General features: G+C 34.5%; 1 protein-coding gene across 1 annotated transcript; it reads left to right on the top strand.

Moving 5' to 3' along the window:
• The first annotated feature begins 10,250 nt into the window (after positions 1–10,250).
• On the top strand, positions 10,251–12,368 carry LOC141287251 (H-2 class II histocompatibility antigen, A-U alpha chain-like). The gene is made up of 4 exons (XM_073819385.1): positions 10,251–10,382; positions 10,688–10,933; positions 11,144–11,428; positions 11,796–12,368. Exons 1-4 carry the CDS (start codon positions 10,325–10,327, stop codon positions 11,915–11,917), a joined length of 711 nt encoding a protein of 236 aa, XP_073675486.1. The 5' UTR covers positions 10,251–10,324; the 3' UTR covers positions 11,918–12,368.
• The last annotated feature ends 1,636 nt before the right edge of the window (positions 12,369–14,004 follow it).

The raw sequence follows: 14,004 nt of genomic DNA on the forward strand, positions 1-14,004 counted from the left end.
TTTCTCTTTTCCACTATAAGTGTATCCTTGGTAACATTGCAGCATTTATGTATGCTTTGAACTGGGGGTTGAGTCACAGGTGCTGATTTACTATTGTTGTCATTAGATTTTACCTTTCTAATTGCCTCAACGTATGTAAGCTTTTCCTTTACCTTCACGTTCTGAATCTGAACCGCTTTTTTATGTGCGTCACATCCTTTGTAGGCAGCACTATGCTCTCCTCCACAATTACAACACTTGATTTTAACTCCCCTCTCACATTTCCCGTATTCATGCTCCCCTCCGCATTTGGCACAACGGAGTTTACTCTTACAGGCTGCTGCAATGTGCCCAAAACGCTGGCATTTAAAGCATCTCATTGGGGGAGGGATATATGGCCTTACTATATAGCTAACATATCCAATTCTGATTCTTTCAGGGATTTTATCTTCCTCTAGAGTCAACAATACAGATAGGCTAGGCCCCTTAACACCATCTCTTGTGAAAGGTAAACGTTTAACTCTCGTTACTCGCACTCCTCTGATATTAACCCTGATTTCTTCTTCAGTTATCTCAGTTGACACTCCAGATATTACACCCATAACCTTCCCTCTATCTTCCCATACTTGTGGCTTAACCTCTTTCCCCAGCAATGATTTACATTTCATTAATCCATGCTGCTGTACTATATCTCTACATATAATCAGTAGATTCCCATCTCGTAAAGTTTTAACAAACCGCACGTCACCTACCAGCTTGTGAATAGCATCACTAACCTTCAAGGGGTTTGATGTACAAGGAGATTGAAATCGCAGAATAACTTTAATTTCTGATCTTTGTTGTTCCTCTCCCTTATCTCCATCAGATTCTCTCTGCTTTCTTTTCATTTTTTTCTGATTCACTATCCTCCATTCTTCGTTGTTTGAATTTCCCTCGTTACCCGTGTCTACCTCAATCTCATTTCCTTCATCCACGTCACTTCCTGCACCTCCCGGATCACACCTCATTCCTCCCAACTCAGCCATTCATTCTGAAGTGTTCATCTGATGCACACTTTTCAATCCCAGGAGGCCACAGGAGGCCAAAACGTCATCATCGAACGTGCTTGTGAACCGCAACGAGAGTGTTTACAAATGTGAGTATTACAAACCAAAACACGGTTCCCTGTCTTAAAAATCGTATTTGTTGAGCTACTGTATCGTAAACTGCTGATTTGCATTAGGTGTCAATACGTGTAGTGTTAAAGTATATTTGAGATTTCGCTGTAAAACACGTTTTATTACGTATAGCGACCATAGCATCTTAAAGATGATTACTAAATGTTTAACAACTGACAGGAACATGTTCTGAGAGAATTAAATGAGCACATCACAACACCAAACAGACATCTAAATGAGTGATGGACGTTATGTGAGTTTATGTAGAATTCTCTGTTGTCAACACTGCTTTAGATTAATGTAATGCAAATAAACACGTGTACATATAGTAACTAAACATGAGTTATCTGTTTAATTTGTCTAATAGTACTGTTTATAAATTCAGGAGCATTTGTATTGGATAAAAAGCCAATTAACACAACAGCTACCTCATAAATGTAGTATTGAGCACACGAATCAGAGGGAGCTGAATCTTGTGTGGATGTTACAGGGACAGATGAGACAAGTATGCTTGTCTGGTGAAGAGTGATTGATGAAGCAGTGCTGCCATCAAAGGCTTTGAGTGAGTAGTACACTACAGACAAAACCTTAAGTTGCAGTTTATTAATAATAAAAAAAAAACTTTAAGCACTTTTCTGATTCTAGATTTCTGTGCCTTTGTTGCAGATATTTTGCGGTGGAGCAGGACCTGAAAGGAAAGGTGACAGCAGCATGTGTGGGGAAAAAAGTAAAATATGTAACTTAATATAAAGTTAGGTAATTTTGTTACTTCTAATACAGAGATCTAATGAAATTGTGCTGTTAAAATGACAACTTTTGTATTGTATTTGTGCATCTTTGTATGATCTGAAATGTCTGCGGCAGACTGGTGTGTGCAGTGAGAAAAGAGAAATCCACAGCAGCATCCTGGAAATGGTCAAGTGCCATCGATGAGACCCTCCATCACTCCACCTGCCCTTGGTCTCATCTGGACCAGATGTTGCTGTGGTCTCTTCATCCTCAGAGACCAAAGAGCCAGCGAGAGCATCTAGAGAAAGACTAAAATACCAATATGTCTGAATAAAGCTTTGTTCCATGTGTCTTTATTTATGTTCATGGTTACTTTATTATTTTACTCATATATCCATGTTGTTATCAGTAAATAAAATATAAGTTTCATTAACATATGCATTAATTAATTACTTGATTAAAAAAAAACATGCTTGTTTTACTAAAAAATATAATTAATTATAGGTCAGCATTTATCATTATTATTGATCAGTGCATTCTGAGGTAATCTTAATTTCTAAGTAGTAATACTTACATTTTTTGAGTGTAAAATCTTCAAAAAAAACACCTACAAACACAAGATCTTCAAGCAGCTGATCCACGTCTCCTTTGTGCAGATATTGCAAACATGGAGGAAGATGTACTAGGTAGGGTTGTTGTGTTACTGATGCTATGAGGTGTTTGAGCACCTGTTGTGCTTATTTTCTTTTTATTATTAATACTACCTAACTTACAATTATAGGCTCAGGGAAAGATGGTATTTATCTTTAACAATGAACAATCATAATGAGAAAAACTAAAAACATAACTATTAGGTTTGCTTACATCATAGTATGCAATTATATACACGGGGAAATATGATTAAATATCTCTGAATAATCAAAATGTTCACATCGTTTATCAAAAATTGGATTTGTTTTTGTTATTGATAAGCCTCAGGGATGAAAAGAGAAATTCAACAAGAATTTAAGCTAGCTTTGCGTGTGGATAAACAATTTTGAATACAAAACAAAAGAAATAACTTATTCAAAAAATAAAGAATTTGGGTTTTCCTGACAAAAATTATTTCTTTAAGAATTAAAAAATACAAAAACCTAAATGAACCCAAAACGTATCTGTTATACTACAATCACAATAAAAGAACAGCTGTTTCTTCAACATGACCACAAAATGAACAAATTTCATCAATATCAAAATATTTATAGAAAGATGAATTAAACCTGTCGCTATATGTTAAGTTGTTGCACTTGTTATAACGTCGTTGGTCACATGATAACGTCAACATGGCGGAAGACGTGCAGATCACATCCATACTCAACGAGATTTGGCTGTAGAGTACGTACTCTTTTAGCGCTCGTTAAGTAAGTACTTATTTAAATTAAGTACCTACTCATTGAGTATGCGGTTTCGAACGCAGCCCACGTAACTTACTTTTCGCAGCATCAGTCGCGCGCGCGCTCACAGGATCTCCCGGTTCTTATTTGTGAATTCAGTTCACTGGAGACTCGCTCTAAATGGATCATTTGAATCAGTAAGTTGTGTTTGAATCAATGGGTGATTGGAAATAGGCTCAGATAACCTAAACATATACAGTACATGGTACCGTTTATCGGTGACGTCGCTGACATAACAGAATCTAGTTCAAAAGCAGTTTGATCTCTCATGGTAAACAAATGATATTGTGAAATAAGAAGTAGAAACAATATCAAAAAAGTAAACCTAGAAGCAAATTATTGTATGTTAAGAATTTATGTTCAATATGTTCTTCTTTATCTTTTCATTTTACATGTGCTCTGGTTTGGTTCCTTGTAATAAACTTACCTGGCATTTTATACATTGTATAAATATTGTTGGCTCTGTGACAAATTGCTTCTTATGTTCTTATTTTTTTTCCATGATGATGGCTGATATTGTAAAGTATTATTACCATTTTAAAGTTGTTTACTTTGTGAATATATTGTAAAATGTAATTTATTTCTGTAAACAAAGCTGAATTTTCAGCATTATTACTCCAGTCTTCAGTGTCACATGATCCTTCAGAAATTATGCTGATTTGATGCTTAACATACATTTTTGATTATTATCAATGTTGAATACTGTTGTGCTGCTATTTTTTTCTTTCAGGATTTTTTGATGAACAGAAAAGAACAGCATTTATTTGAAACAAATCTTTACACTCACTTTTGATCAATTTAATACATCTTTGCTGAATAACAAAATGAATTTCTTTAAAAGAGTCATGATAAAAATAAACTTAACAACATTAAGAAGGTTCACACAAAAAATATAAATTAGCACAGCTGTTTTTTTTTTTGCAAAATCATATTAAAATGATTTAATGTGAATGATCATGTGACACTGAAGACTGTAATGATGCTAAAAATTACAGCTTTGATCATAGCAATCAATTACATTTTAACATATATTAACACACACAAAAAAACATCTTGTGACCTTGCACTTTAGTTGTATGTTATGAAATGAATAATCGTTTGTCTGAAATAATATGAACAGCAGTTATGCTAATCTTTCTCTTTTTGCTTTCCTGTTTCAATCTCGGGATGCCCATCCCAAGGTTGCTAGAGATTACACCAGTTCCAGTTTGGATCCAGCCTCACTTGTGAAGACTTCAGAAGATGCCAGCACTTACAAAGACTTGAGATGATGGCAACTATATGATGTTTTATAAACAAGGTTCGGGAGGAGCACGATCAGATAATCAATCCATTCGGCACAGGTGCAACTCGTTTAAACCAATCATTCAATTAGCGCATCACCAATATATTGCCAGCCGTCTTACCTCCATCCAGCGACAGTTTCTTGGCATCCCTCCTCCACCCCTACTCCCCACTTCTAATCTGTTTCTATCCTAAACTAGCAGGGGGAGTTCTCTGGGTCCGGCCTGTATTCCGGGCCGGAACCCTTCCCCAGGACAGCACGCCAAAATATGCTTATTACTCGCTCAAGCAGATTAGATGTAAGGGCGAACTCGTGAAACAAACCTGCCAAATATTATCCTTATATTGTAATCATTGCCCAAAAAGGTAAGTTTGCAGATTTTCAACTTTGTATTGTTACAGTGTGGGTTATATATGTAAATGAACTATGTTTTGCATATTTGTAATTTTTTTTTTTATATACTACTATTAAATTATTTAGCAGTTTGGACATCTTTTGCCACATTTACTAAACAGCAGTTTGGGACTGAGTATGTATTTTTTTGATGCAGATGTAAATGACTGTAAATGAACCTAAAAAGGTGTTATGCCTTTGTCATAAGCTCTAATAATAATATTGTTAAGCAAAGGTATTAATGAGATCTTTATAGTGACTTTATTAAATTACCCACTATGACAATACAGTTACTGTGTTATAGATGTACTTTTAGGAAGGAACTTGTCAAGAAGTCTACTTCACAGCACATCAGTGAAAGGCTTTCCTATGTAACAAACATGAACTCAAGATTTCCACCGTTGTATTTATCCATATCAGGTTTGTAAATGCATGGGGGTTTTATATTTTGCATCATTAGTCTTTTATGAAAAACACATAAAAAAAAAAAACATAACAAGGTCACTGGACTTCTCACAAAACACCAGTATTATGCCACAAATATTTTCTAATTAGTTAAACTAAAATTAAACTTACATTGATAATTTGTAATACCAGATACAAGATGTGATACTTTATATTGCAGGGTACCCAGTCCAGTTCCTGGAGATGTACCTTCCTGCAAAGTTCAGCTTTGCAGGAGCAGTTGAGAATTACAAACGGTTGTGTTGGATCAGGGTTAGATCAGAATTCTGCAAGTAGGTGGATCTCCAGGAATGGGCAGTCCTGTTATATTGGTTATGTATGATGGATTTTGAACTGTACTATTTTTATTGCAGGTTTTCAGGGATTCCAGTTGAATACATCAGTACACCAGATGTTGGCCTGGACAGATGTACCTACAGTACACCACACTGACCTCTCTGCTTTTGCATAGATGCTGACTACTAACATGTTCTATGAAGGTATTATTATAGCAAAACTGATCACCTGTGACAGTGGAATTTGTAGTTGTAAGGCTTAAAGCCACAGAGAATATGTTTTATAGGAGTTTCAATTTTTTTTTTGTTTACTCTCACAAATGCAGCACAACAGTTATACTATTTCAAATTCTCAGGTGCACAGATCATAATCTACAATTTGAAAAATTAAGTACCTTATATGCTCACAGTTATGCTAGAGTTGCTGCAGTGAATGAAGGGCAAAACACACACACTTGAATAAAAAATCTCAAGTCATGAACAAAATTTGCATATACAGTTGTAGTCAGAATTATTGGCACCCTTGGTAAATATGAAGCCTGTAAAAATAAAACTGCATTTCTAAAGGGTAACCCCTCCCCTAAATGAACTTTTTACTTTTTTTTTTTTTTTTTTTTTTTTACTTTTCCCCATGTCATTTCAAACCCATAAAAGCTTTGTTTGTCTTCCGAACACAATTTAAGATAGTTCATCGGCCGTTTTACGAAGCTACAAGAATACTTTTTGCACGCTAAGAAAATAAAAATAACGACTTCATTCAACAATTTGTCTCCTCTGCATCACCATAGCGCCATTTTGCCATACGCTGTTCTCTGTCAGCTGCGTCATGTGGAAATGCTGTTTTTGTTCTAATCAAATAAATGTAGAAAACATTCATGTGTTGTGGCTGACACAGAACAGCTTACACTGTTTGCGCCCAGTGGATGCTCTCCAAAATGCCGCTACGGTGGCACGAAGGAGACAAAGTCACTACTTTTGTTTTCTTTGTGTACAAAAAGTTTTCTCGTAGTGTTGTAAAATTATGGTTGAACCTCTGATGGCAGATTGACTATTTTGACGACATCTTTCATACTTTCTGGGCCTTGACAGTGTTATCTACTTGGCAGTCAATGGGACAGCCACAAAGCTCCCGGTTTTCATCCAAAATGGGGGTAATGACAAAATTTTAATTTTAGGGTGGAGTAAGCCTTCAATCCTTTTTGATAAAAGTATTTTTTTTTTTTACAGGCTTCTTTGATCATATTTACTGAGGGTGCTAAAAATTGTGACCCACGACTGTAAATGAGAACTGGTATCTCACATGACGAATCGGTATGTGACATCCCACTCACACACCTGCGCTCTCTCCATTGATAAATACAACATGTGGCCTTTGACCCACTTCTACTAGGCACACAGTACACTCAGCAAGTTTTTATTTATTTTTAATAAATTGGAGCGAATAGAATAGAATGCAATAGGTAAGTGCTAGATTCTAATAAAGTCTGTAAATTCGTAAAGATCTTATAAATGCACATTTCAGAAAAAATGAAATGGCCGTGTGAATTTTTTCATTTGTGGAACAGGATTTTTGCTCCTGCAAAAAAAATATTTTGAGAAGGTTTTGTTGTGTTTGTGAAAGACAAAATACAAGTTTGCAACTCCTAAAACATACTTACATATTCCCTACAAATACAAATTCCACTGTCACAGGTGCTCAGTTTTGCTAATAATAATAATACCAGTATACCACATACAATAGATGTATGGTATGCAAATATAACAAAGGGACATAAACAACTAAAAAATATCTAGGGATGCAAATTGATTATCATGATTATACATCTTAAAGAAAAACATGTAAAACTTTTAGGGAGTGAAAATGGTAAATGAGCTCATGAGTGCTCCACTACTGCCATTGAAAGTGGTAATTTTCATTCATTTCATTTACTCAAGCATTTGTTTTCCACCAAGTGACAGAAACACATAGCATATTTTACATATTATTTCCATTAATAATGATTAGAAATGTACATTTTAAATAAAATGCTGCCGTTTTATATGAATATATACACAAGATAAAAATCCTCTAAAAATGTGTATATGGAGTGATATTACATAAAACAGCAATTAGAAATTACTCTATGCCTGATATTGTGGGTTATGTCTAGATCACCCTTTTCAAACCTGACCTGATTAGTTTGCGCCCCTGATATCACAAGGAACCTAAATTTTAATTGCAAAAGAAAATCGATTAATCTGCTATGTACCTCTGTTTTCAAGGATAGGAATTCTTTATAAATCATCTTTTCACCAATATGTCTTTATTTTGTGGAACACAAAAGGAGAGTGTGGCGTAGTCTCAGTAATTATATAGAATGATAGCAATGATAGTTAATAGTTACTGTGCCTGTCTGCCTTACATCTCCTTTTGTGCCCCACTAAACAAAATTCAAACACATTTGACATTTTTTTTTTTTATTCTGAAGTGAATATAGCTTTTAATTTGTAACTTCTTTATTAGCCTATAAATTACTTTCTTTGTGTTAACTTCCTATAATTTGATTTCTTTGTGTATATTTGAGTGTCAAAGCATTTTCTATGTTAGTCATATAGACAGATTGTGCTCTAAACATGTATTTGTGAATTTTGTGTAAATAATAAATTATGACTGAATTTGATTTTTATACAGGCTCATGTATCTATTATAAAGTATGTAAGTAACAAGCAGAAGATGTTTGTAGTGTAACATCGTTTTACCCCCCTGAAATCAACATCGTTTCAACGTTAGCTAAGCCAACCAATTAGATCGATTTTATGTTGAATATGTGTTGATTCTATAATGTCGTTTCAACCAACTGAAAATCAACGTCAATTCAACATTGGGTAAGTGAACCAATTGCGTCGATTTTACTCTAGTTTTGAATGGCGTGCCCAACGTCGATTCAACGTTACTCCGATGAGCAAAACTGTTGTTGTTTCGATGTCACGGGAGACGTCGATTCTACGTTGATTCTATGTCAGATTGCTATCTGGGACTGGACATTTTTGTAAGGGGACTATGTTGTTAGAATGTTTTGGTATGATTACAATGTTGCTAGCATGTTTATAGCATGATTAGTATGTTATTAGCATGGTTTTAGTATAATTAACATGTTGTTAGTGTGTTTATAGCATGGTTAGTATGTTATTAGCATGGTTTTAGTATGATTAGCAGGTTGTTAGCATGTTTATAGCATGATTAATATGTTATTAGCATGGTTTTAGTGTGATTAGCAGGTTGTTAACATGTTTATAGCATGATTAGTATGGTTTTAGTATGATTAGCAGGTTGTTAGCATGTTTATAGCATGCTTAGTATGTTATTAGCATGGTTTTAGTATGATTAACAGGTTGTTAGTATGTTTATAGCATGATTAGTATGTTAATAGCATGTTTTAGTATGATTACCATGTTGCTAGCATGTTTATAGTATGTTATTAACATGGTTTTAGTATGATTAGCAGGTTGCTAGCCTGTTTATAGCATGATTAGTATGTTATTAGCATGGTTTTAGTATGATTAGCAGGTTGCTAGCATGTTATTAGCATGATTTAGTATGATTACCATGTTGCTAACATGTTTATAGCATTAGTATGTTATTAGCATGGTTTTAGTATGATTAGCAGGTTGCTAGCATGTTATTAGCATGATTTTAGTATGATTAGCAGGTTGTTAGCATTATGGCATGATTAGTATGTTTTTAGCATTATTTTAGTATGATTACCATGTTGCTAGCATGTTTATAGCATGATTAGTATGTTATTAGCATGTTATATTAGAATTAGCATGTCACTGGCATGTCTTACCATGATCTAACATGTTGTTAACATGATTTAGCATTTTGCTGCCATCATATAGAATATTGCTAGCAAGGTTTAACACTCTGCTAGCCCGTTTTAGCATGACGATGTACTAAAGAAGGTGAGACAGACAAGCACAGGCTTGGCCTGACAGAGAAGGCATTTTAAGCACCCTCTTCCTGCAACAAATGAAATTACTACAGAAACTAAAATCTTGATTGGTTAGAGTTTTTGAAGAGACTTCCAGGGACCAGACTGGATCTGACTAAACTGCTTTCCCTTTGATGCTTTAATGATGTTTCCAACTTTTCAGTTCATATAGAAGTTTTAAAATTCGTGATATTTAGTAATTTGCTTCCCACTGCTAAAGGCTGTCTTCACTTCTTGTTGATATTTGTATATTAGTACACAGAGTGCAACAATGGATCATTAACACTAAATGTAATGACATTCTGAACTCTTTCTCTCACACACAAAAACACACACACAATGCATGTAAATACTTTTAAACATGTAAATACTAAACGTAGGTTTATGAAATAAAGGCCCCAAAATGCTAAGCAATAATGTAAAGTAATAAAGAGACCTACTTATTAACAACCAAACCAAAGTCTGAAATAGAACAGAATTTTGTCTAGATACAGTGATGTCAGAGTAGGCTCAAATTCTGATTGGATGGTGTGACTGGGAGGATTCTAAATTATCAGGGCTCAGTAGCACTACCTGTTATTCACTCCAATAAGGATTATTTGATATGGTGTTTGCTCTACTCAACTCTGAATGAACAATGGAGCTGTACGGTGTCCTGCTTATGCTCACTGTTATTGTCAGTAGTGAGACTCAAGGTAAGTCAGAAAATTGTCTATTAAAATACATCTGCTGCTTTATTAAAGTTAAAGAGAATAAGCGAATATGTTCATGAGGAAAATCAGATTCTCCAAAAGTTGTTTCCAGTAAATTACTTTTCTATATTTTTATTTGGATGGATATAATACTTTCAATAACACATCAACATCACTGTATAGATTTAAGACAAATATAATGGCATTTTAAATAGTTTCAAAATACTATTACAGTTCTGTCTGTGTGCCATGTTATTCATCCGCACTCTTCATCCATTCTGATTAATATGACATTTTATCTTTTTCAGTTGTGCACAAAGATTTTCAGTTTTTTGGATGCTCTGATACAGAGAAAGAATCTATGTTCGGATTTGATGGAGAGGAAGTGATTCATGCAGACTTCATTAGAAAAGAAGCAGTAAAGACAGCGCCTGACTTTGCAGATCCTATCAGCTTTACTGGATTTTATGAGAATAGTGTTGCTCAAATGGAGAACTGCAAACAAAACCTAGCCACGTACATTAAAGCCTACAACTCCCCAGATGAGCAACTGGGTAAGACATATTGTGTACAATTATTATATTTTCACATTATGAATACATTAGATGTATAATAATTTAAAGTTTACTTGTTTGGAGATTATGCAAAGAAATCAGATGCAGAAATTACAACCAATATAATGAAGATTTTGGTTTTCTTATGGTATAAGATAAATTCTACAGAGGTACAAAGTGCAAAACGCATCTGTTTGTGTGTGTTCACAGACCCCCCAGATGCCTCCATCTATTCAAAAGAGGCTGTGGTGCTGGATGTTGAGAACACTCTCGTCTGTCATGTAACTGGAATCTTCCCTCCACCTGTCAATATCTCATGGACTAAGAACAATCAGATTGTGACACAGGACATAAGTCTAAGTCAGTACCGCAGAAAAAATGATGGCACCTTCAACATCTTCTCCACGCTGAAGTTCACGCCAGCAGAGGGAGACATTTACAGCTGTACTGTGAACCACAAAGCTCTGGAGAGCAATTTTATAACCAAAACATGGGGTGAGATATATTCAGTGGATGTACGATTTTTGTAAATTCTAATTATTCTTTAGACCACCTGATTTATTACTACAGACAACAACAGAAACAATTTAGTGTAAAGATGACACTAGACATGACTCATTTAACATTATTTAGACATTGATCATAAATACAGTGTCTGAATGACTTAATTTGCCTAATCTAGGAAAAATATGAAAAAATGTTAAAAGCAAAACTTAGAATAATAGAATATGTAATAACAAAATATTATAAATATTATGTTGTTGATGAGTAATAATTTCATCACTTTACTGTTAAAATTAAATGTATGCATTTGCATTATATGAAATATGCATTATTTTGTGTTTGTATGTTGTTTATACAGACGTGGATGTTGCTGTGCCTGGTGTTGGTCCAGATGTGTTCTGTGGAGTGGGTCTGACTTTGGGACTACTAGGAGTCGCTGCGGGAACATTCTTCCTTATTAAAGGAAACAACTGTAACTAATAGCTCTGGTTTAAAAGTCAACACATTCTTGTTTTGTAATTTAGATTCTTTGTACTTCTGATTAACATCCTCCTCCAATTAAAATTCTGCAAATTAAACCTTTTGGTACTAAAAACAATAATTTTGTGTATACCATTGTACATGACAAACAATGTTCAAATTTGGTTGGTATCTTAATTATTGCTCTGACACAGCATGATTTTTTCCCCCCATTTGTTCACATATACATAAGTGATTTAAATGTATTTTGTTTTCATTTAAAATTTAAAGCAGACATACCATGCAACTTTTTGAGATGCATTTTATAGAAATGTACTAAAGCATTTGATCATTATTTTCACCTAAAATTAAGATATAACTTATCTGACAGTTTATGGTTCATCATAAAATAAGAGTGTATGTTTCAACTTAATCAAGTCAGTGAAATCACAAAATAAAATTACATGTTTTACGATTGCAGATATTTGTTCACAGACACAGGGCTTTGACACAGTTCAGACACTGACAAACAATATTCTTTTACTGCTCATTCATCTAGCACATTTCTTTGTTCACAACCAAATCTCACATACTAAATATTGACATGTCTTAAATACTTACACTGAACGTTTTTGCAAAATTATTTGTAATTGTTAAAAGATGATGATTATTTCATTTCATTTTATTTTTTTTGGTTTGTCATTTTTGCTTGTATTGGACAAAACAGTTGATGAGAGAGGGGAACAAGATCATGAGAGGACTTCAAAATCAGTGCTTCCTGTGCTACATGAATGATGCCCCAAAAGCCAAGTCTGTGACAATGATGATAGTTATGAAAAACCAAAATGCAGATAATACCCAACAAATCCTTAGACACAAACAGAGATCTTAAAAGCTGTTACATAGGCTTCCATTATTTTTCTATCAGGTGAATTATATTTTCTATCTTTTCCGCTACATGTAATCTGTGCACATCATTAGATTTAAAAGCAAACATCATCTGGACAATTTATTGGATTTTTTTTTAACAGTGAGGACACAAAATGTCCTCAGAAATCATTTTAACTATATTAGTAAGGACACTTGTCCCTCACATGTATAGACACACCTGTAAACAAACACACACATGCACACACACTTTAAATGGTTTGTTTTTTCTTATATTTTATACTTGGGCAACTAATAAATCTCTCTGACACTTTACAATTTCTTTTTGTGTTTGTTTTTGTCTTCTGACAGGCTGTGACATATATGGTACATTTAATCTAATATCTTTCAAATCACTGTGGTACTATTTTTACTGCCTTTGGATTTTGTTTCAATTTAGTTAGGTGATGCAAATATATTTTATAACAACTGTAAATTACTGTAATTTTACATCTTTCATTCACCATCTCTAAAAATTATATGAAATTTCTCACACATTGCATAATTTGATAATAAATAACCAAATCTTTAAAATAACTAAACTGGGGTGCGTTTCCCGTACAACGACATAACTCGCTGGTTAACCTCCATAGTACGATACATCGTTGTGGAAACGAACTAGCTAGTCACGAGTGTTTCCCGAACACGGTCGCATCTCCGTCGTTTGAACCACATTAGTTCAACAACTTAGGGCCGTTTTTAATGACGTCACCGAGTAATAACTTCTGCTATTTAACTGATTAGGGTCTCTCAAAAATGCAGCTATATTGAACATGGCACCTAATGACTAATTTACTATTTTTGTTCCCTGTCATTTCGCTTTATTTGATGTTTGATTCATTGCGCGTTCTCTCTTATGTCATACTCCGGGGTTCCCTCAGGCATTTGTGCACATGCGCACTATTCATAAACACTATTCATGCGTCCTCTATAAGCGTTGTTTATAGCTGTGTCTCATTTAGAAGGATGCGCCCTCCGGAGGTCGCATTCGAAGGCTGCATACGTCATCGAGGCTGTCTCATTTCAAAAAAGCAAGTAGGACACTTCAAATGCGACCTTCGAATGCGACCTTCTTTCACAGGAATTCGAAGGATGCATGAGATGTATCCTTTGCTACTACATATAACCCACAATTCTTTGCGTCGCTGTAAACAACTGTCGTTAATTTGAAAAATGCCGGC

The sequence above is a fragment of the Garra rufa genome, chromosome 15 (assembly GCF_049309525.1).
Source record: "Garra rufa chromosome 15, GarRuf1.0, whole genome shotgun sequence".
In the NCBI taxonomy this organism is placed as follows: Eukaryota; Metazoa; Chordata; class Actinopteri; order Cypriniformes; family Cyprinidae; genus Garra; species Garra rufa.

Bases quoted from the DNA above. Each gene is read 5' to 3' on its own strand.
- LOC141287251 (XM_073819385.1), top strand. From the start codon at position 10,325: ATGGAGCTGTACGGTGTCCTGCTTATGCTCACTGTTATTGTCAGTAGT. The intron at 10,934-11,143 runs GTAAGACATATT...GTGTGTTCACAG, and splicing joins CTCCCCAGATGAGCAACTGG to ACCCCCCAGATGCCTCCATC. The intron at 11,429-11,795 runs GTGAGATATATT...TTGTTTATACAG, and splicing joins TTTTATAACCAAAACATGGG to ACGTGGATGTTGCTGTGCCT.